Genomic DNA, 25,061 nt, shown 5'->3' with positions numbered 1-25,061 from the left:
ATTTCACATGCTGTTGTGCAAATGGAAGAGAACAGGTGGAAATTATAGACAATTAGCAAGACACCCCCAATAAAGGAGTGGTTCTGCAGGAGGTGACCACAGACCACTTCTCAGTTCCTATGCTTTTTGGCTGATGTTTTGGTCACTTTTGAATGCTGGCGGTGCTTTCACTCTAGTGGTAGCATGAGACGGAGTCTACAACCCACACAAGTGGCTCAGGTAGTGCAACTCATCCAGGATGGGACATCAATGGCAGCTGTGGCAAGAAGGTTTGCTGTGTCTGTCAGCATAGTGTCCAGAGCATGAAGGCGCTACCAAGAGACAGGCCAGTACATCAGGAGACGTGGAGGAGGCCATAGGAGGGCAACAACCCAGCAGCAGGACCGCTACCTCCGGCTTTGTGCAAGGAGGAACAGGAGGAGCAGTACCAGAGCCCTGCAAAATGACCTCCAGCAGGCCACAAATGTGCATGTGTCTGCTCAAACAGTCAGAAACAGACTCCATGAGGGTGGTATGAGGGCCCGACGTCCACAGGTGGGGGTTGTGCTTACAGCCCAACACCGTGCAGGACGTTTGGCATTTGCCAGAGAACACCAAGATTGGCAAATTCACCACTGGCGCCCTGTGCTCTTCACAGATGAAAGCAGGTTCACACTGAGCACATGACGTGACAGTCTGGAGAAGTCAAGGAGAACGTTCTGCTGCCTGCAACATCCTCCAGCATGACCGGTTTGGCAGTGGGTCAGTAATGGTGTGGGGTGGCATTTCTTTGGGAGGCAGCACAGCCCTCCATGTGCACGCTAGAGGTAGCCTGACTGCCATTAGGTACCGAGATGAGATCCTCAGACCCCTTGTGAGACCATATGCTGGTGCGGTTGGCCCTGGGTTCGTCCTAATGCAAGACAATGCTAGACCTCATGTGGCTCGAGTGTGTGAGCAGTTCCTGCAAGACGAAGGCATTGATGCTATGGACTGGCCCGCCCGTTCCCCAGACCTGAATCCAATTGAGCACATCTGGGACATTATGTCTCGCTCCATCCACCAACGCCACGTTGCACCACAGACTGTCCAGGAGTTGGCAGATGCTTTAGTCCATGTCTGGGAGGAGATCCCTCAGGAGTCCATCCGCTACCTCATCAGGAGCATGCCCAGGCGTTGTAGAGAGGTCATACAGGCACGTGGAGGCCACACACACTACTGAGCCTCAGTTTGACTTGTTTTAAGGACATTACATCAAAGTTGGAGCAGCCTGTAGTGTGTTTTTCCACTTTAATTTTGAGTGTGGCTCCAAAACCAGACCTCCATGGGTTAATAAATTTGATTTCCAATCATAATTTGTGTGTGATTTTGGTGTCAGCACATTCAACTATGTAAAGAACAAAGTATTTAATAAGAATATTTCATTCATTCAGATCTAGGATGTGTTATTTTAGTCTTCCCTTTATTTTTTTGAGCAGTGTATATAAAACACATTAGAATCCAATAACATTAAAACACTGAGAGATGAACTACATAAATCAGTAATACATGCACATTGTTATATATTTTTGCTGCAAATCAGGGAAAAGTACATTTCTGATTAAACAACATTCTTATTGATATAATACCTGGGGGGCAGCCAGTGCTGCATTTATATTACTCCTGCTGCAGCACTGGCTGTCCCCCATTCACAGTGCATACTCGGCGGCTGCAGAGAGGAGCAGCTGGTGGGAGGTGCCTCAGTACTGGATGATAACAGCTACAAGCATTGATCAGCACACACTGGGGAAGGAGCCCTGGGTTCAGAGAGGCTGGAAGGTACCTCTGATATAGGTGACTGCTGGAAGATTATCTTCTGGCAGCCACCCAGTGAGCATTTCTCACTGGTTGCATCTGATGTAACCACGCCAAGTACAGGGTCGGAGTAGCCCACAGGGGTACAGGGGAAATCCCCTGTGGGCCCACCCCCTCCCATAGGGGACAGGTTAGAGACGGTGTAGTTTCTAAAAGACGAACAATGTATAATTCAAGTGCACAAAGATTTACCCTCCTGCCAATCAACGTGAATGGTCCCAACACAACCCTGTCCCCTGCTCTCGTTGGCTGTCGGCTTAAACATAATGAACACAGTTTCTACCAGTGATTGGAATGGCACTGTAACTCTGCATTCAATTCACCAATCGTCATCTCAGTGATAAAAGCTTAAATAGTTTAATTTATTTAACAATGGTATATATTTTTCCTTTACTAGACCTATTGCAGTTCTCATTGCGTTTTAGACACTGGCTGGTCAGTACCGGGTCCCCCTATCACATGTACACTACATTAATGTGCTATACTGTATATAGACAGGTTCACCATCATGTGCTCATTAATAATTTATTATATACATGTTACATTATACTCAATTCCCAGGGTTATAGTGTATTCACTACAGTGCATTGCTGTTATCAATTTGGTACATTCAGCATTTACTGTATATTATTTATAAAGAGGCCCATGTACTCTCTAATGGTTAGCCAAGCCTCTATAATATCGGGCCACACACTCTAAGTATGGGCATTCCCCTGGTGTGCCCTTCATGCCCCAGTCAGACACTGGCCCGGTAAGTGGTTAAATGTTGCGACTGACTTTCCTTTTTACATTCAAGTACAAAGCATGCAACTGAGTGATGAGGTAATGCCTCTTCTATTCAATGTATCCAGAGTGTGTGGCTGCGGCACACTTTTATGGACGCCGTTTGATCCATGCATTCTTATCTAGGTGAATGCACTGTGTATTCATTGTTGCTCTGTATTATTCTTATGGACTTCTATATCCCCCTTTTTCTTTTTGAAGGTAAACATTTGTCAGATCGTGTGTTTTACCGAGAGCTAACAAGCTTTCCTGATCCAGTGTAAAGCCCCATCTAAATGACTAATAAATACGACTGCATTGCTTTTGTGAAGTAAAGCAAGTTTTGGCATGAGAAAAGAGTAAGAAGAGTAAAGAAGTTCAAATAATGAATTTAAATGTAGGTTCCTAACCATTCCATATTCTCCAGTCATTTTAATTGAAGTTGGGCACTCTGCTTTGTAATTTCTATTACTAAGCCACTGCCACTAATTAGGAAAGTGGTCATGTTCCAGAAATATGTATTGTTCACCACTGTGTAAGCCAGACAGCCTGCTGACTAACTGCGTGACAGGGTAAGGGCATCTTTCCTCACAGCCTAGTGCAATACAGATACAAATCTGCCAGCTTACCTGTTTCTTTCCAAAGCAAAACATTCTTCATCACATTGCAACCTATAATCAAAGCAAACACAAAGCAAGTCAGTGGAAAGCTAGTCGTGGAAGGGCGATCATTTACAAGGCCAGATATTCAACACCCCCCCACCCTCCCCGAATTGCTCCCAGTATTTAATTCGCCTACTTGTTCTGACCTTTCCCATTTAGCCTAAAAGTACTCTGCTGCTGAATTATATCCTGCGGATTGCTGTTACAATCACAGTAAAATTGTTACATTCAGCTTTGAAAAATAAAATAAAATGAAAAAGCCACCCACCCACGCACTTTTTGCAGAGAATACAGGGAATATGACATAGAACTGGAAATAACATTTGCTATCTAGTCTGTGCACAGAGAACATCTGTAGCACTTCGAAAGATAGCAATCTTTGTATTAAATAATGTAACTGTATAACATTTTAAATTAGGAATTAAAACTTTATTGAAGTGCTTTGTTCTGGGTATTTAATGATCAAAGATATATATACAAATAAGTTTCTATAAATTATTCATATATATAAATCAAAGATGCTGTAAATCACAACTAGATGGTCCAAAAACATTCACAGAAAGACAGAAGTACCGATAGGCATTTTTTGCATGTAGAAGATAAGACACTTTGCACAGACCTGGCAGCGTGTGTGTGACAATTGTTCCCTCTCACCGATCACTTACTGCTCCAGTGCTAACACTGCTCACACTGATGTGGGCATGAATGTAAGACTTATCAGCATATCACGTCACTGAGAGGTTTCACTGCAGCAAAGCCAATTTCTTTGTGATATTGCTAATTTATTACAAGGAGGAAAAATTCTCAATAATAATTGGAGTGACTGTTATTCCATTCCTGAATAGGTTTAGGATTGTGAATATTTAAGCAATCATCCCCTGCTTCTATAAAACTATACATTTCTTAGCAATTACTAAGCCAGATACTGTATGTAGTACAAGCATTAACTTTTAGCAGGCCTTATATCTCCATGCACATAGCAGCCTCCAACTAGCATTTGCTGACAAACCAGCAATATATATATCATAACAGAAGTACTAAAAATATTCATATAACTCTCTAGCTTAATATTTTTTATATAAAATGCATTTTCACATAGGTCATATTTTAAGTGTCCCTTTATTCCAATTGAAACCCGCCTCTACATGGCACCATTCACACGAGCCCCAGGGGCTTCCCAGTGTAGCCATTTTTCCTGGGGCTTGGTGGTTAGTTTCACAGTCCTGGAAGGCACTGTTGGGGACGGTGGGGCGCACTCACAGGGTAGTCACAGATTCAAAAGTGTCAGATGCAAATGTAAAACCAATGATGACAGACACTGGATAGCCGTCAGTAAGCCATAGCAATCTGCACATCTAGCTCTAGAATCAAATAGTTGGCTGGTTGGAATGATAATCTTTATGTTGCTGGCCAGCTTTAGGGGTCCCTTAGGATAGGAGTTGGTAAACATTGAGTTAGCATGGGTTTTTACATTTATTTTTTAAATAAAACAAGCACAATGGTTTTACCTGGTTTGCTTAATCTCTCTTTTGGTGACAAGTTTTCCGATTTCCACTGAATCTCCTAGCTGCATTTCTGTCAGCTTTGCAGCCATGGATATAGCAGCTATTCTAGAATACACAAAATCATATCATGGATTCCTCTGCAGACATTACACAACTAGGAATATGTTAAACCTGTCAATACATCCAGATAATACACACCTTCATAGTAAATGGGTTACCAATCTACAGCAAATGTTCAACGCTGGGACAACCCCAAATAAAGCTGCAGTGGTTATTATCGTAGGTGAACATACCCTTAATAGCCATATTTAATTTATATTAGCAGTTCAGATGGGTTTGGAAAATTTTGGCGACATTCATGTCCATACTGATTAAATGTCAACATGATTAGCATGTTGGCAAAACAGCGTGTCCCACTGCAGCGGTTACTTACCTGGTAGCGTATCCCGTCTCCTCTGGCGGTATATTCAGGGTCTAGTGGTCATCCAGTGGTTCCGGCAGTGAGTAACGCTAACACATAATCCTCCTCTCCTGCAGCCTAACCCTCACCCTAGTGCAGGGGTTCCCAACCACGGTCCTCAAGGCACACTAGCAGTTCAGGTTTTAAGGATAGCCATACTTGAGCACAGGTGACTTAATACCTCAGTTATTTTGATTTAACTATCTGTGCTCAAGCATGGATATCACTAAAACCAGGACTGTTAGTGTGCCTTGAGGACCGAGGTTGGGAATAACTGCCCTAGAGCCTAACCCTAAACCGCCCGTCCCGCACACTAACCCTCTGTTCCCTGCAGATTGCAACAAATCAACAATGTCAACATTATGATTGTTGACATGGTGACTGCATGTTCAGACATATATTATAAACACATGTATAAGTAAAAATGTTTTGTATATGAAATGATAGAAGCACATCTACTATAGGCTACATCATGTAAATACATTCGTTTAAAAATGAAATACTAACCTTTGATAAGTAGAGGAAGCAACTGAGCAAACCACGCTGTCTTTCCGTCGCCCACATTCACACTGTAGTAATACCTGGAAAGTACAGGAGCTGTATTTATCTCTCTACAGGCGCCTCAAGCTAAACAAGCTACAGAAAGTCCTGACAAAAATGTCTGTATTTTATAAATGATGACTGTAGATTATGTACATTCATGGATGAAAGTGTAACTAACAGCAGCAAACCGTTCACATTGTTACCTCATTTTCATTTACAGCCTTATACTTTGCAAAACTTGATGGAAAATTCTTTTGATTAAAATAAATGTATAACTCTGGTAAACACAGAATCCTGAACAAAAAAACACTTAGTGCTGTATCCAATTAGCAGTACTAAAGTAGCACTGCTAATTGATCGCAGCGGGGCTATCCTATTAGCCCCAAAGTGTCGCCCGACTCCGGCACTTATTGTGGATATTTTTTGAGACCTGATGTGTCCCGAAAAAGAATCCACGATAAGTGCCATTCTTTCACCCCAAAAAAGGCATAAACACATAGGTCTGCGAACTTATCGCGGATCCTATGTGTTTTCGTGAGATATATCCTATTATTTCGTTCTAAATAATAGGATAAGGTGAAAGAAAAAAAAAAAAAAACATCGGCGAAAAACGGGTATAAACGGCAACAAAGAGAACTGTTTTTCATCGATCGCGGGGATCAATTAGCTCCCGAACAAGGTTCAGGGCTAATTGGATACCGGTTTTATTGTTTTATAGTACTAGCAAGCCTTTAAAAACAGCTGTGTCAAAAAGTTAATTACAGCTCAAAATAACCCTAAATTAACTATACTTTAGAAAAAAACAGATAGTAAAATAAATCTGTTTACAACGACTATGTGAGGTAGGGTTATACAAATCTTATCTACTAGGTTATCTATGAAACTCTATTCATTTTGTATATCAGTATTATTTTTCTAAAAATGTAAGTCTCATTACATTTATATCTGACTTAAATAGTGTATATAGTAATAATGCACAAATTAAATAGTGCACTGTGTAATAATGGCCCCATACGTGATAATGAAATGTACTGGTTAAAGCAAAATTACCATTGCACTGCAAGTGGAAGATGGGCATGGCTGCGAAGGATGGCAACAGTTTAAGCATGGATGCCCGCAGTCTGGTCTCTGGAGGGTACAGGGCTGTTTACAGTCTTCATCTATGAGGCACTCGCCTTTGTGGCAGATCCTTTTGCATTTGTGCATTCCACACTTTAAAAGCTGATTGCAACGCAGGCCACATGAGATATCAGTAAGATGGCATGGAATATTGTTCCTAAGCTTTGTAGAAAAAGTTCAACAACATTAACACTCAATTCTGCATTATTTTGGATAACATACATACAATAGTGCAACTGCAAGTGGCGAGGCGAGCATTCAAAACTGCAAGCAAAGAAACAAATCATCAATAACAACAAATAATGGCACTCAGTGTTGAACCATCCAATGTTTTTTTTTATCAAGTCCTGTGAGTTCCAGTACCAATTTATTTTTGTTAATTGATAATTAAACATGGAATAATTTACTTTGTGAATTGCCTTTCATGTACTGTACACACTGCAGATTCCTTCAAGAAAAAGAATGTCAGCTCACAATGTCATGTTGCATAGAGAGTTAATCTCTGTTTGAAGAGCATGAACACATGACAATTAAAAAAAGAAAAAGATAGAGGTAAAAGTAGGCAATGTCTATTACCCATTTCATTGTTAGAACGTTCATGTGTATGGACCGTTTGCACTAGGGAAGATAGATTCATGCTTCAAGCTTACAACGTGTTCCTATTACCAAGCTGATTGTGAGTATCTCAAAGGGGCTAAAATTGCATGTGCGTCAGTAGCTATAAATAGTGCTGTAAAGGTTTCTATATAGCTTAATATGTTTACTTTCTTAGAATTTACTCCTGGATTTCCAGAGGTCATGTTGTGTGAAGTCCTGTAAATAGCACTTCATCAGCAGCAGCCACTGTGCCGTTTGGTATTACAGTATATATAACTTGGCCTCCGGCTTTATGTCTGTGTATCTCACATATTCATATCTACAAATATACTAGTTTACACAAATGTACATTATTGCCATACCTATCCACATAAGTGAATTCTACAGAATAAACAATGTGCCCTGTTTCATTGAGATTGCTAGTTATTAACAGGCCAAGATGCCAGAGTGGAAAGGATAAAACACCCAATCCCTAGCTAGTAAAAGAAAAGCCATGCAATCCATACACTTCTATACCTTAGACCTGTCAGCAGTTCCCCGGCTCACACGGTGTGCCGTCCTTATATAGCTCTGGCATAGGAATCTTCTCTCAAGCATCACATACGTGATCAGCATATTAAAATGTCAAAACACAGCCACTATTTCTTTTTTTATTTTCTCTAATGATAATTTTGATAATGCGTGATTTGAATGCCAAAACCGGAGAGTGAAACCATACATTTAATGGTAAGCATTTTGAATTGATGTAACTCACGGGTGCAGAGCTAGGAACTTTCATTTCACAGGCACTTACTGCTACTAATGGGATACGGTTAAATTCCCGACGGAGGGGTTTCTGGCTTCAGAATGGCGGCGCCGGAATCCCAAAGGTAAGTAGTGGGGTTGGGGGGGAGTGTTAGTGTCAGGTACTAGGGGGAAGGTTAGGGTTAAGCACTAAGGGGGGAGGGTTAGGTTTAGGGTGCGGGAGGTTAGGGTTAAGCAGGGGGAAGGGAAGGTTAAGCAGGGGGAAGGGAGGGTTAGGGTAGGGTTAAGGATAACAACCGACAAAGTGTCGGCATTATAACCGTGTGGATGCCAGCGTCGGGAGTCTGATGCTGGGATCCAGAAACGCCAGCTTGCCTTACCCATCACCTTCAACTATTACTCCTTCACAGAGCTCTCCCCAGCAGACCAGTGCTCAACTGGAGTCTGTCACTTTGCAAGCTATATTTATTAGGCATTAAGCAAATATGCCTCCAAATACAAAACATACTATATAATGGACAGTGCTGTGTCACACATTCACAACATAGTTTGAGAGGAACAGTGGATGGTACACCATTAATAGGTCTGGGGATGAGAACGTGAAGAAAGCAAAAAGAAAAAAATATGAGATATGGTAAGAACTTACCCTTGTTATCTCTATTTCTACGAAGTCCATAGGGTTCCACAGGATACCTTGGGGTATAGGTGTGACGTCAGTCGCAGGGCACCAAAGAGTTAAGCTTTCAGCCTCCCAGGATGCACTAGGTCCCCCCCTATACCCCGCCCCCGGGCCAAGGCACCTCAGTTAGTTACCAAGCCATAGGCCGGAGGAGGAGAAGGAAGAGAGAGAACAAAGATCTGGACACATACAAGAATCACATTCTCACCAGAGGGAGACGGAAAACCGGTGACCAGAGCAAAGCCCATCTGCAGCACAGGTGCGACAGGGCGGGAGTCCTGTGGAACCCTATGGACTTCGTAGAAATAGAGATAACAAGGGTAAGTTCTTACCATATCTCATATTTTCTACTTCAGGGTCCATAGGGTATCCACAGGATACCTTGGGGATGTCCCAAAGCAGTATCCTTTAAGGGTGGGGACGCTCCTGTGCAGAAAGGAGAATCCGCCGCCCGAAGGAAGCATCCTGAGAGGCGAAGGTGTCAAACCTGTAATACCTCACGAAGGTATGGACAGAGGACCACGTAGCAGCCTTGCAGATCTGAACTGCCGAGGCACCACGTCGAGCTGCCCACGAAGGACCCACAGACCTAGTGGAATGAGCCTTCAGAGAAGGTGGGACCGGTAGGCCTTCATGAAGATAAGCTTCAGAAATAGCCATACGGATCCAGGCTGCCAAAGTTTGCTTTGAAGCAGGCCAACCCTTTTTACGGAAGCCATAGAGGACAAACAAAGCGTCCGACTTCCTAAACGAAGAAGTGCGGTCAACATAAGTCCTTAAGGCCCGCACAACATCCAAAGAGGCCTCACCCACGGAAAGACCCGGTGAGTTAAAGGCCGGAACAACTATTTCCTCGTTAACATGAAACTGGGAAACAACTTTGGGAAGAAACTCGGGCCGAGTGCGGAGCACTGCCCTGTTCCCATGAAAAACCAAGAAAGGGGGTCTACAAGAAAGAGCCCCTAACTCAGAAACACGTCTGGCCGAAGCAACGGCCAGAAGGAAAACAGTATTAGCTGTTAGCCATTTAATATCCACTGAGCCCAGTGGTTCAAACGGCGGTCCTTGGAGAGCCCTCAGGACCACAGCCAAATCCCAAGGCGCCACAGGTGGAACAAAGGGCGGCTGAATACGGAGAACACCTTGCATAAAGGTGCGCACATCCGGGATTGTAGCAATCCTACGGTGAAACCAGACAGATAGGGCCGAAACCTGTACCTTCAAAGAAGCAAGGCGAAGCCCATGATCTAGTCCCGCTTGCAGGAAGGCGAGAATCCGAGACAGACGAAACTCCCGCGGTGCATAACCTCTCGGTCGACACCACTGGAAGAACGTATGCCACACGCGATGGTATATCCTCGCGGAAGACGGTTTCCGAGCTTGTAACATGGTACGCACCACAGAGCTGGAAAACCCCCGGGACCTCAGCATGGCCGTCTCAACAGCCACGCCACCAAAGACAGCCGAGTCAGGTCCGGGTGAAGACAAGGACCCTGAGACAGAAGGTCCGGTCGTAGCGGCAACCGCAGAGGACTGTCCACGGACAGACCCTGAAGGTCTGAGAACCAGTGCCGTCTGGGCCACGCGGGAGCTATCAACAGGAGCGTCCCTCCTTCCTGTTTGAATTCCGGATTACCCGTGGAAGAAGGGAGACCGGAGGGAACAGGTATGCGAACCTGAACGTCCACCGGACGGACAGAGCATCCACCAGAGACGCCCCTTCGTCTCTTGTGCGAGACCCGTACACCGGCAACTTGTTGTTGTGCCGGGAAGCCATGAGGTCGATTTCTGGAAGACCCCACCTGTCCACCAGTAGTTGAAAAACGTCCGGGTGCAGGGACCATTCCCCTGGATGAACGTCCTGGCGAGTTAGAAAGTCCGCCTCCCAATTTAGCACTCCCGGGATGAAGACCGCTGATATGGCCGGAAGATTGCGCTCCGCCCAAACCAGGATCCGAGAGACCTCTACGAGAGCCGCCCGACTGCGAGTTCCTCCTTGCCTGTTTATGTAGGCCACGGTGGTAGCATTGTCCGACTGGACCTGCACCGGGTGACCCTGGAGAAACCGCTGTGCCTGCAGGAGAGCATTGAAGACCGCACGGAGTTCCAAGATATGTATTGGAAGCTCCGCTTCTGTCGGCGTCCACCTGCCCTGGAACAAGTGTGGACCCGAAACTGCTCCCCAGCCCCGAAGACTGGCGTCCGTTGTCAACAGGACCCCATTTGGAACCCAGAACGGACGTCCCTTGTTGAGGTGGGTCGTCTTTAACCACCACGCAAGGGACAGGCGAACCTCCGGGGTGAGCACAATCGTCTGGAACTTCAGAGACTGAGGCAGCCTGTTCCACTTGGACAGGATCAGGTGCTGCAGAGGTCTGGAGTGAAACTGGGCGTATTCCACCATGTCGAACACCGACACCATGGAGCCCAGTAACCTCATCGCCGAGTGTAAGGACACCCGGCGGCTGTGCAGACAACTGCGCACCCTTGACTGTAAAGCAGAGATCTTGTCCTCCGTCACGAAGATCCTTTGCTGTCCCGAGTCCAATAAGGCTCCAAGATGCAGAATCCTCCGAGACGGGATTAGAGTGGACTTCTGACAGTTGATTAGCCAGCCGTGCCGTTGCAGCAGTGCAATGGTCAGGTCCAAGTGGTGTAACAGGAGCTCTGGAGATCCCGCCACCAATAACAGGTCGTCCAAGTACGGCAACATGCGGACTCCTTGCAGCCGCAGAGAAGCCGCCATGACTGCCATCACCTTGGTGAAAACACGTGGTGCTGTCGCCAGGCCAAAAGGTAACGCCCGAAACTGGAAGTGGTCGCTGCGGATTGCAAACCGAAGGAACTCTTGATGGCGCAAAAGAATAGGGACATGCAGGTAAGCGTCCTGTATGTCCAATGACACCATGTAGTCCCCAGGTTCCAGCGCCAGAATGATGGACCGTAGGGTCTCCATCCGAAACTTCGGGACCCGCAAAGACTTGTTGAGTGCTTTGAGGTTGAGAATCGGACGATATGACCCATTGGGTTTCTGTACCAAAAATAGATTTGAATAGAAACCCTGGCCCCTCTGGGAGAATGGAACAGGCACTATAACTCCAGCCTGGAGCATAGTGTGCAATACCTTCCGCAGCTCCGTAGCCTTGTTCCGGTCTGATGGTAGACCCGTGGTGAAGAATCGAGCCGGGGGTCTGTGCCGGAAGGAGAGGGCGTACCCGTGGGAGACCACCTCCAGAACCCAAGTGTCTGTCGTAGTGAACGACCAACACCGGGAGAACTGCAGCAGGCAGCCTCCCACCCTGGGATCCCCCAAGGGGAGACCCGGACCGTCAGGCCGCAGGCTTGTCATCTGGCTTGGGGGCCGGACGTCTGGTACTCCATGCCTGTTTCCGGGGCTTGACCGATTTCTTAGGGCCAGCCTGTCGAGGAAACGACTGTGGTTTGGGCCTGCCCTGGGCCCTAGATGACCGAAAGGACGATGGTCCAGAACCAGAAGGAGCAGCGGCCGACGGGAGACAAGCAGATTTGGCTGCCGCCAGCGTGGCCACAATCTTATCCAGATCCGGACCGAAGAGAACTTCTCCGGTAAACGGCAACGCTTCCAGACCTTTCTTGGAATCTGCGTCCGCCTTCCAGGATCGCAGCCACAAGGTGCGACGAGCAGCTACCGCTGCTGAAGAAATTCTAGACACCAGAGTACTAATGTCTAGAGCCGCCTCGTTGATGTAGGTGGCCGAATCACGGAGATTGCCAATCAACTCCGCCTGTTCGGCCGGACAGTCGGATTCAAAAGAAGCCTCTAATGAATCCGCCCAGCGCTCCATCGCTCTGGCAACCCAGCAAATGGCCATAGCCGGCCGTGCTGCCCCCCCTGCAAGGGAATAAGCGGACTTCAGGCAGATTTCTACCTTGCGGTCCGTAGCATCCTTAAGGGAGGACATGGATGGCATCGGCAATGTGGCACTACGGACAAGACGGGTCACGTGAGAATCCACCTGTGGAGGAGATTCCCACTTAGCAAAATAATTATCCGCGAACGGATAAGCCACCGCCAGGCGTCTCTGCGGCTGGTATCTTTTGCCAGGTTGTTTCCACGCCTCCTCTAAATGGTCCACCAACTGACCCGAAAGAGGAAAGACTGTGGCATCGCCCTTCACATCTTTGAAAAAGGCATACTTAGATTTAGCCGCTGGGGGAACTTCGTCCTCAATCACCAAGGCTGTGCGGACCGCCCGAATAAGTCCAGGAATATATACTTTGGACTTAGCATCAGCGTCCTTAGTATGGAGAGGTTCCTGATCGTAAGGATCCAGAATCTCCCCATCATCAGACGTCCCTTCGTCATCCTCATAAGGAGCGGACAGAGACGCCACCGGCCTTTTATGAGGCCGCATCACAGACTCCCCTTGCAACACATCCGACAAGTGCTGTACAGAACTCGTCAGGGAGTTAACCCACGCTGGCTCCTGAGAACCCGGGAGCGGGGAAATAGGGAGACTGTGGGGTACCACCAATTGTCGTGGGAACCCCTGCATGGGTGACGACACCACAGACTGCTGGGACAAACCCATCGGAGTAAACGCGGGCTGCGGAGCTAACTGGCCCACTAAAGCTGTTAACGCCTGAGCGAAACAAGCCCAGGGCGGCTCCTGTACCGGTGCTGTAACCGTAATAGGCCGCACCATGGACAAACACTGCCGGCAAAGGCCCTCCGCGCTACCCTCCCCCTCCGCTAACGGTACTTTACACGTGGTACACTGTAGCCGGAGGGGAAAATCACTTTCAGACATGATGGCACCACGTATGTGACCGCTCTCACCAATTAAGTATTAAATAGGCGAGAGACCACCCTGCAGCACCGCACCGCAAGGGCTTTAGCAGAAAGAACAGGGACAGTAATAAAGCTGACAGTTTAGAGAAGAAAAGTTACAGGCAGCGCTAGCACAGTCACATACAATGCAGAGAAATAACAATTCCTGCACTAACAGCGCTGATCACTCAACTACACAGACACAGGGCCTGGTAGGACACAGCGCTGCATACACAGACCTGAGCCACAGCGGAGGAGAGGTATGCGGGGGGACCCAGACCACGATGCTTCCTTCCAGACTTCCAGCAGCGTTCACCATGCGTTGCAGAGAAGATGGCCGCCGAGGAGCAGAGAGAAGCTGGCCTGGGGGAGGAGCGCTGACACAGGACCAGTCAGCACAGTGCAGAGAGGGCTGTGTGCAGCGGGGGAGGCGCCGGCTGTGAGACAGGGAAGGCGCGCTCCCCTGGCATGCATTTAACCCCTGGGACGCCACAGCGCTACCGCTCTGCTGCGGTCCGCTGTCCCAGGGGGTAGTGGAAGTGCAGGTTGGTCGCCTGGCTCCACGCTGCAGCCAGTCCCCAGGGAGCCCCCTGCCTGGGGACTTAGGACCATGTGATCAGCGGGGACCCACCGCGGGACCCCGCTGCTTACCTCTGTCCCCCTTGAATCCGGCCATGGTCCGGAGCATCTGGGGTCACCGCTAGCTGTGACCCCAGACGCCCACCAGCATCCCCGGATCAGTACCGGCGTTCTGGTACCGGCGGGGTGTAGGGAAGACAGCATGGACGTCAGGACTGACTGTCCATGCTGTTCATCCAGATGTGCAGCCACAGCTGCATGAAGAAAAAGCTTCAGGGGCTCTTCTAGCCCCCACTCCAACAGGTGCACCCGACTCCGGCCGGGCACCAAACTAAACTGAGGTGCCTTGGCCCGGGGGCGGGGTATAGGGGGGGGACCTAGTGCATCCTGGGAGGCTGAAAGCTTAACTCTTTGGTGCCCTGCGACTGACGTCACACCTATACCCCAAGGTATCCTGTGGATACCCTATGGACCCTGAAGTAGAAAAAACCTTTACAAGGTTACACTGACCAGCAGCTTTGCAAGGCAAGGTAGGCTCTGTAATATAAAGCCTACTAAAAACGGATATAGTTCCGGAACGCTCTTCTTCAAGGGACTAATGCTACCAGCAAATTGGGCAGTTCCGCCAGCAGATAGAGTGCTGGTCTTCTGTATTGGAACAATCTCCCAACAAATCTGTATTGCACAATTCATCTAGCATTCCTGAAAGTCACTACTAAGCAGATGAAACCAACAAGTGATGGTTCTTACCTCATGTTTCCCCATACACCACTTCTGTGTAAGATATGTACATGGAGGGCATTTGTCTTCACTGTGACAAGAATGAAAAACTAAAAGGCAAATCAGATAAATGTATGTATTGGCACAGGGTTATTAGTATTCCTGTAAGATGACATTTTCCCATCACTAATGTAAGTCTGCTTAAAATAAATTACATTTGTCAATAATTGCTTTAGTATATATGTTTCTAGTAAATGTTCTATAGCAAAACAACTCATTTTCAGAGAATGAATCATATATAGCAAATAGGTTACAATCTCACAATCTCCAATCATGTCTTACAAATACAAAGCGGACTCATACACAAGACTACGTACAGTAACGTGTGGGTTCCTCAACAGGTTTGCAGCAACCGTTACATCACAGAACAGACAGCTACACGCGCTACCATTGATTAATACACAGGAAAAAACACTGATACAAAAACACATGTAGCAAAGCAATTAAAAAGACATATCGAGATAGCATACATTGAATGCCCCATAGTAGGTTATGTCTTTCCTTATGCCGTTGTCAGGAAACTTGTACAACTTCCAACATCACCAACAGTTTCTATACATTAAAGCTGAACCTCTTAGAGGATCAATACAATCACAGACCCTGTAATACAGCCTTACTACTACTGTGTGGCTACCAGGATTATCAGCCTCCCAAAAAGAAGCTCGTTTTCAGTGAAATTTATGAAAGAGTCTGAGCCCCAAAACCTTATTGCAAGGCTGAAACCATGCCGGACAGCAGCCACCCTTTACACTATATAATTATATGTGGTTACATTATGGTATGTTTCCAGATTAACATGCATCTACATAAGAAAAATACATGCACTTTACAATACTATACATAGTTACAACATGCATACATATTAACTCCACCAACACAGCTCACATATTTTACATATATCTCTCAGACATCTGTAAAACCTGAGAGGCCAAGCTGCACAAATGACAAGTGATAGCATGGATGTATGTACCTGGATGGTCGCACTCATGCTGCCTGCTGCAGGAGTTTTTACACTCTGGCGGTCTGGTGCCACATGGTACTGGAGGGAAAATCACAGACTCCCCACAGTAACAAGTGAGCTCATCAAAACCTGAAAGAAAAAAACAAAAACCCAAACTTTCATTTATTATTTTATTAAAAAATGAGGAATGGTACCTACAACCCTGGAAAATACAAGTGATTATATAGTACAGTGTGTGAATTATGTAACTGCACATAATTGTTTTTTTTTCCTACACAATTACACTCTTGGTTTTTCTGTACCATATTAGTATGCCTCCTCTCCGATCTCTGTGTTCTGGAATTTAGCGTACTCAAGTGTACCCTTATAAAACGTACACATCTACAACATCAGTCATTATATTATCGGTCCTCCTTACTACACAACTAAAACCACATTCCCATAATTCCTCCAAAGCCCAGATTAGCTTGGTCCGTTTGTGCAAGTAATCAAGTGCTTGGCACATAACAGGTTACACGGAATTGGTAAGAAATACCAACTGCTGAATAGCCAGCGGTTCTCATACAGACGCAGAAAGCCTGATCAGCTACAATCCCGACTGGGGCTGGTAAGTATCTTAACCAGCCCCTGTCCTCCCCCCTCTAACCCTCACCCTACCTTGGTGGTGCCTAACCCTAAAACTCCCGAGGTGGTGCCTAACCCCAAGTCCCCCAGGGGGTGCCTAAACCTAACCCTCCTCCCCCCGCAGCTAACCTGTCCCCGCTTACCTTCGTTTGAGATGCCGGCTGTCCGGATTTCGACGTGGGGCTAAAGATAGGAGTTGGGATTTTGACGCCTATCTTTAGTCCCGGGTCGGGCTTCTATTGTAGGGATTCCGACTGCCGGCATCCCGTCCGCCGGTAATTAAACTGCATCTCGGTTAGACATGTGTACTCTGTCTCATACTAAAGGTACATTGAACACCACAAAGTTTCCGCTCTGCTGCTCCATCCATCAGCTAAAGCTCGGTTCGTGGTATATGGCTTACCCCCCCCCCCCCATTCCCACCCCAACACCACTGGCCTGGTCTTCACCAACAATCATAGAGGTGGATAGTGCACTGTCTCCCGCAAGATCAGCATATTCATCTCTCTCATAATACTTAATGATACTGTGACATTCCAATGATTCCACTGTTTTTTTCTACCTCCACGCTATGCAGTGCGTGTAATTATCATTTTGAGAAACAAAAAAGTAAATAAAATAATAAAACAATCAAAACACATAAAAACCAAATTAGAGCACTAAACGCATTTGTATGTCACACTATATACTCTCCTTAAAAAGTTCTAACAAGAATGGATAACCTGATGTAGGAAGTACTTATCAGACTGTTCCTCAAAATATAAACCATGAGGAAAACTGATGAAACACTGGTCCATATTTCCTCCAATTACTGCTGACCAGTTTCAGTCAGTCAGTTAGGTTAAACTAGGCATTTCCCCAAAACGAACAATTAGTAACGGATTCAAAGGTCGTACAATTTCAAGTAAGTTAGCGAAACAGATTACGACATCTTACTTGTTTGCCAACAGTTCTGACAGTTCCCACGATGGCATGGTAGATCACATCTGTGAAGGCCACAGTTGAGTTTATGCCCACAAATTAAGGAGCACTTATGTTCTTTGTCCTGTGCAGAAATATTGTGTATGTAAGACAAGTCACAACTGATATTTTTAATCTTCTATAAACGCTTTCAATCTTCCTGTTCGTGAGCAGCAAGTTTTCAAACTGACACAAACATGCAATATCATGCACACGCTGCTTTTTAAGAACATATAGGAAAATGCCTGTCCTGCACCCACTAATCCTAGAAGCTTATGACATCACCCATTTGTCTAAGAAAATGCTCTCTGTATGTCAGTAACGGTCTCCCCGTATGTCAGAAAATTGTTCTGTCTGAATTAAATTAGATCAGACAAAATAAAATCAGCTTGGCAATAATTCTCATCAGTGCACATGAACACTACACTGGTTATGTTCTGATGTGAGCCACTAAAAGTCACAGTAGGTGGCACCAACACAAGTTATTAAAATAGACAAAGTCCAAATATTGAACTGTAACTAAACAGAGTACAATCTGTAAACTACCTTGGCTCCCATAAGATAAAAATGTAAGAAACCCTCAAATAACCGAATAACCTATTACATGGACAGCAGAGGGGAGCTCACCGATTACTTTAAATGAGCCTACTGTAATATGGTAGCAGACCATCATAACCCACAGTGCAAAGCTCACTTTAGATACCCTGAATCAGAAAAATAAGATATAATGGTTCTTCTTGTTGACTAAACGTGTGAACTCACCACACAGCAAATCTCACTGCATTTATGTCGGCTGCACTGACGCTTCTTGTTGCAGCGCTTGTCACAAATGAATGTAAAATCTCCTAAAATTTACAAAGAAAGTAAATCAAAAATTATGTTTGCAATATTTTGTGCTAATGACAAGTTTATGGTCCCCTATAGCTAAATTGTTACGGCTGGAAAAATCTAAATGTAAAGTAAAGGCCCAATTCATTGCTCAGTTAGTAACAGACATCGAAAGTAACTTCAGCAACATCATTTTGCCATTCCCTCTTCCTAAGGCACCTAGGGCCTGATTCAGTACCGTTCGCTAGGCTGCATTCGAGCGTAGCCTGCCGATGTTTGCAATCTGCGCATGCGTACAAGACGCAGTGCGCGTGTGCGAACTAGTCCATGCGATCAGGAAGCGTTTGCACCCTGTACACAGACGTCCCCCTAGAATGAGTGACAAGTCGTGCCGTTTATGGGTGGTGACAGGGGTTGGTCGATGGTAATGGGGGTGTGGTGGTGCGAACGTAGGAGTGTCTGAACGCTGTTCCAGGGGCGTGCATAATTAAGACGCATCATCAGCATACACACAGCAGCACTCGCAGTGCTTGTGGTAGGGTATGGTTAGCCACAAGTGCTGCCAATGGGTCCGATGTTACCGATTGTTTCATACACTTCCTGGAGATGACGTATGTTACTAAGTGAAAGTGGGCGTCTTGTGTCAGGCTGGTGGGCGTCTAAATAATAACGTGATTGCGGTGCACTGGGATTAGACCCATTCCAGAATATTCAAGGGGTAAATTATACTGAAAATGTTACCGAAAACAACATATCTAATAATTTATCTATAGTGATGAGTTGTAATATCACGTCCCAAGCGGCTTGTCCAGTACAAGATGGCTCGTGCTACCTAAATGGCAGCTACAGACACCTTACAAAGTACAGTGTCTGATGACCGTGCATTTACAGTAGGCAGTCCAAGGTCCCTCAGTATTAAGCACTTTACTTTAGACATCGCAGAGACGAGCCCCTGTCCCTGCATGTGATATTTACTACAGTCGGGTGGTAAACAATTTCTTATTCCCGCAAATAGCTGTGATAAGAAGTTCTATTCATTGGGTCTAAAATCTGACAAATAAATGGACCCCAACGTTAGGGTTATTAAGGTTATATAGTGGGAATATTAATGTAATGTTAAGTTGATAAGGGATAACAAATAATGACAGAGCTAGTTAGGGGAAGGATGGCAATTATTAAATCTAGTTACTACTGATCGAATATTGGGGCTAGTGGGGGGAGGAGGTCTAAAGTGTTCATATTTTCTGCCCCCTCCACAGACCCTGCCTCTTGACAACTACAGGCGTAAATTATTAAAAATATTGTATACAATTACCTTCAGGCTGTGTATAAGGTGTATATGAAACATAAAGGAATTATATTTCTGTACACAAACTGTGTTTGAGCCACAAAATTATTGAAAATATTGTATAAAATTACCTGCAGGCTGTGTGTATAAGGTGTATATAACACATAAATGCATTCTGTGTATATTGGGGTCTCATTCCCAAGAGATTTCATTATGATATGCAATTATTCCAAAATACGGAATATTCCGTTACCCAAAATACCCCAGGTCCCAAGCATTTTGGATATGGGAGACTCAACCTGTATTACGGTTTTAAAGCAAACAAAACAACTACCATAGGAGAATATGCCCCATGCCTTCACCCCAGCTCTGCCAGCCCCACATACACTGGGATGAATGGCCTGATTATGGTACAGTCCTACTGAATTGGAATTATCCATATTACTGCAGAGAGACTTTTCATTGATTGACCAGCTCCATTTATTGCCAGCATATTTGCACATTGACACATTGTTTTTTATTATTGTTTGCATCATTAAGTTTTATTAAATTGTTTCCATTATTGTCTACAAGCGCTACCTTGTTTCTTTTACTTGTATACCTTAGCACATGACTGCATTACGTCATGCAGAGAAGGCAGGGCTGGTAGCATCGGTAAATGCATCGTTGGTTGGAGCGTCCCAAGGACGCTCTAATCAGTGGTACAGACTGCAGGGTGCCTGCCAGGGGTGTCTAAAGGAGCAGTGATCCTGGCTGCATGCTGCTATTTCAGGCACCCTGCTAGCCAGAAGCAAGTGCGCTCTGTATGGCGGCACCGGTCGCACACAGCCCTAGTTATAGCCCTGTATAGAATGTAAGACATGCCTTGTGTGTTGCAAAATGGTAGTCTGGGAGGCCTGCACTGAAGGCTCAATAAGGTCTTAAAATATAACCTACCTGTGAATAGCAGTGTAGGAAAATCACATTTACATGGTAGACAATAGATCACATAGTTTTCAAGAGAACACACAAATTTGCAGAAATTACATAATTTTCTAGGAATTTGACATCATCACTTTACAATCTTACAAGTCATGTCATGTTACAGAGATATGCAATGCAAGCATGATCACCAAAATCGGGTTCTTACCTTCATTTTGTATCAGCGCACAGGGGACTTCCTGTGGAACAATCACATGGTTATAATAATAAATTACAAACCACAACAACAGGATCTTGAGATCTCACCTTCCCAATGTTTACAACTGCCAATGAATGATGGTATTTTGCTAAACAGCAAAATTATAAATATAAGATATCTATAATTAAGAGAAGAACCAAGACAGCACCAGTTTCTCATTAGCTAAAACAGTTTAATAATAATTATGCAAATATTTATCCTTTAAACCTGTAATGTATTAGCAAGTTTGGAAATCTCTGCACTATACGATGCATCGTACAAGATATTATTCCTACATGGATCGGAATGATATATCGTACACATCGTATAGTGTGTACAGCAGATCTGTGTTTCCTGCCCGTTGTTCATTGCATTGTCACTCCTGCTGTCCTGCATGGCAGATGGGACGCTGCAATGAAGGACACTGTATAGTTACATGCAGCATGTAACCAAACATTGCGTCGTAGTACATTGGATCATGCAGTGCTCGTGTCCAGAGCTGAATCAATCTCATGTGTGAGTGGGCAATGCTTCTCCTTCACTGAGAAGTGTTACCACTACAATCACTATGCTCCCATGAAGGTTGCCCTTTTCTAGCTGGCAAAGCTCTGCTTTCAGGTGCTGTTGTACAACTTCACCCTTAATAGCACAGCAGATTTGTATTGCTCTACAATGGTCACATTTCCAAAAATAAAGACCACCACCATAATACAAAAATATTGTTTAAACAGCATACCTTTGCTTTAAAGCCACAGCGGCAGGCTATATTAGATGTACGGGCACAAGGGCCACATTCCCCTTCATGACACAGGTTCTCACAGGTATGAATGAAATCTGGTAAACATAATAGAAAAGCAAATCTAAGCTACACAAAATCTGCTTGTGAATACTGTAAATTAATACTTTGAAGCCTATTAAAGTCTTATTTTAGATAGATCACAAACTTCCAATAAAAAAAAAAAAAAAAAAAACACCCAAAGACAGAAGAGAAGGAGTAAAAACAACAGAATAATAACGATTACCATGAGAACCACAAGGCAGGGGTTTGCCGCAGGTCTTTCCACAAGAAGGAATTGGATCTGTGCAGGTTTTTCGGTCAACACAACCCAACTCCAGTAATTTGCTCAAGGGAGTTTGTCCACAGGGACAGAAACGAACTACCTGGGGAAGACGAGGACAAGGCTGGCAAGGCTGCGGGTGGCAGACCTCTGTACATCCGTGTTTACCACAATTCAATTTCCTGCCATTTACAAATAAAAACACAGAAAATGTTATATATTTATGCAGACAAACAACTGCTATTTAACACAATCCTTGCAAAAAAAAAACCTTTTACAAATTGTGGTCTTGTGTGGATGATTAACCCCTACACTGCAAAGGATTTTCTCATCCTTGTGCAGAGGTAATTTTGCACATTTGGGCTTGTCACATTCCAACATCAATATCGAGGATTGTTTTAATGCAGTACCCACACAATTTATACTTTGGTTTTTTTTTTTTAAGAAGACTTTGTATTTTCAGAACATACCATTCTAACATGAACATAAAACTGTAACCCAAATGGTCAAAAAAAAAGTTTTTATAAAAATTTCAAGATAGCGAACAGAACGCAAATGTGATTTTCTGTGTGTAGCTTTTGACAAAAAAAAAAAAAGAAAGAAAAATTCGGCACAAATTTTCACTGTTTCGGTTTAAACGGCTGCGAGATATCCTGAATATCTGGTGAAATTATTATTAATATGGAAGAGAAAAATTACTTGCATATTTACATAGCTTACACCCTTTTAAAAAGACAGACTTTCAGATTCTGAAGTATCCCAGGACATAATAAGAGGGGTTGGCAGTGGGATAACTGGCTCCGGATCTGCAGGCACCAGATACATCGCTAATAAGATTATCTGTGACGATCTACATGGCACACACATCAAGCACTTGACCTTTTATAAGGATATAAAAATAAGGCAAATAAAAAGGTTTAATCTTGCCCTTTTTTGCACCTATTTGGAAATATGTTGGCGCTTTACAAAAACTTGACACAATTTCTTAAAGCAATGCAATGTGTCCAGAATGTGCAGCTTAGTACAGATTGTAAGAATTGACCACTTTTAAAGAAAACTGCTAAGACTAGGAATCAGAACCCATGAAGCAGTATGGTGGCGCGATGCTTAGGAGCACTGAGATCTTGGAACCAATTCCCTATATTTGTGGAGTTTGTATGTTCTCACCATGTTTGTGTGTGATTTTTCTTCCTCAACCTGAAAACATTGGTTGACAAAAAATAACCCTAGTATACAGTATATGTGTGTGTACATGTGGTAGGGAGTAAAGATTGTAAACTCTACTGGGGCAGGGTCGGATGTGAATGGCTAAATATTTGCTGTATAGCACTGTGGAATATATACAATCATTTTTGATAACTAAATACTTTAAATAAATCTTACTTATCACACAGCTTCTGGCAGGAAAAGTTTCCAAAGCCATCATAGTTGTCCTTGTCTGTTCCACACAACACATCCCGAGAGCTTCCGCCACAATAGCATGCTGAGAGATACCAAAGCAAAACAGTCACAGGCTTGCTGGAGAGCTTATTACACATTACATAAAAAGAAAACTGCATGATGATATCCCGTTCCAGTCTTGCTGCAAGACAACCCCCAAGTATATTTTCTTTCAATAAAATATTTAAATATATTTTAAAAAACACTTACTAACTTTTATTAAACTTAAAAAAAAAAAAAAAAGTAAAGTGGTTAAAGCGGTAGTTATTATACTGGGTTCTGTAACTATGACATGGTAAAGTGTTCAGTCCCGTCTACAGACAGATATTCTGACCCTGCTCATGGGTATCAGGGTATCATACCCCAGGTAAGGTGTCTTCTGCTGAGCATGTGAAGAACTATAGGGTTACTTTCACAGATAGGTTGGTTAAAAGATACTGTACAGCAGTCTAATTCCTCCCTGACTATATGCAAATAAGCTCCTTCATTGCAGGAGCTTACTTCTGATAATAATAATTACATAGTAATCTTAGTCAATGTGTAGCCACTCATAATTAACCCTCACACCTACACCGATGAGACTTAAATGGTGTACAACTCAGCTTTCTGCAGAAATAGTCTGTATTACAGACACAGAAGCCAGCGCTCGATACGCTGCTTTCCCACCTGTAGTGATTACTCCCACCAGGCGGTCATCACTACATCACCATGGCTTCAACACCACACCCCGATACAGCAGGAAAGATGCAAATGTTTTCAGCAGCAGAGCTTGCAAGACAACATAACGACCTTTACAAATTGAGGACAACTTTATACTGAATACAACCAATTGCAGGGCCAATGCCAAGTGTCATCTGATGATCATGGGGCCAATGTATCAAACCTACTGTAGAGGACAAGTGGAGAAGTTTCCCATAGCATATAATCAGCTTCTAGCGATCATTTATCAAGTACAAAATCATAGCTAGAAGCCGAGTGACTGCTATGGGCAACTTCTCATATGCCCAGGGCTGGCCCGAGCCCACATTTTTTTGGTAAGCGAATATATATTTCGGCACCCCCAGGTCTACTTTTGCGAGTGCCTGAAAAAAGTAAGGGGGTGTGGTTTAGTTGGAAAAACCATACCCACGAGCTACACACCATTTTGTCTGCCCAAGGGAGCTTTGCTGCACATGTTGCTGGTGCAGTTGAGCCAGGGCGCCCTCCTCTATGTGGCGCCCTACTCGGCCGCATATGCCTAGTCTATCTGTCCAGAAGACTCCTCTTCTAAGTAGGATTATCAACCCTTCATTATCTGCCAACATATATGTAACATAATGGGGATGATGCTCAGAAAGTAACACACATGCACATTACCTTATGGGGACTCAGGCCATTCTGACACTTATGCCTACCTGTGCTATGAGATGATGGGCACTATAACATAGGCTCATTAGTGCAAATGTACCTTAAGACGACTTATGCAAGGTTGTTGCCAAAATGGGCGTAAACTTTTTTGAAAAAAAATCATAACCCCACAGGAAAACCGTGTATATAGAAATGCGTACGCCCTCACAGCATATGCACCAGGTTTTCTGCAAGAAATCATCATTAGTGTATATGTGCACCTGTAGTATAGTAGGTGCAAAAACTTTGCCCCCTAACTGGTGTATGTACATATTTTTAAGCAT

General features: G+C 44.5%; 1 protein-coding gene across 1 annotated transcript in view; it reads right to left on the bottom strand.

Annotated features, from left to right (window-relative positions):
• NFX1 (nuclear transcription factor, X-box binding 1) overlaps positions 1–25,061 on the bottom strand; it is a 107,122-nt gene that overhangs the window by 10,753 nt on the left and 71,308 nt on the right. Inside the window, exons 8-19 of the mRNA XM_088476297.1 lie at positions 23,335–23,434; positions 21,916–22,133; positions 21,630–21,727; positions 20,864–20,894; positions 18,381–18,463; positions 17,595–17,703; positions 16,044–16,163; positions 15,044–15,123; positions 6,816–7,046; positions 5,730–5,803; positions 4,766–4,867; positions 3,225–3,266 (exon numbers count right to left, since the gene is read on the bottom strand). Of these exons, the coding sequence (XP_088332423.1) occupies positions 3,225–3,266; positions 4,766–4,867; positions 5,730–5,803; positions 6,816–7,046; positions 15,044–15,123; positions 16,044–16,163; positions 17,595–17,703; positions 18,381–18,463; positions 20,864–20,894; positions 21,630–21,727; positions 21,916–22,133; positions 23,335–23,434 (1,288 nt within the window). The remainder of the gene's footprint in view (positions 1–3,224; positions 3,267–4,765; positions 4,868–5,729; positions 5,804–6,815; positions 7,047–15,043; positions 15,124–16,043; positions 16,164–17,594; positions 17,704–18,380; positions 18,464–20,863; positions 20,895–21,629; positions 21,728–21,915; positions 22,134–23,334; positions 23,435–25,061) is intronic.

This window comes from Taudactylus pleione, unplaced genomic scaffold (genome assembly GCF_031769625.1).
Source record: "Taudactylus pleione unplaced genomic scaffold, aTauple2 ptg000186l, whole genome shotgun sequence".
In the NCBI taxonomy this organism is placed as follows: Eukaryota; Metazoa; Chordata; class Amphibia; order Anura; family Myobatrachidae; genus Taudactylus; species Taudactylus pleione.
The sequence above is the reverse complement of the archived record's forward strand: the minus strand, read 5'-3'. Positions and strand labels throughout refer to the sequence as shown.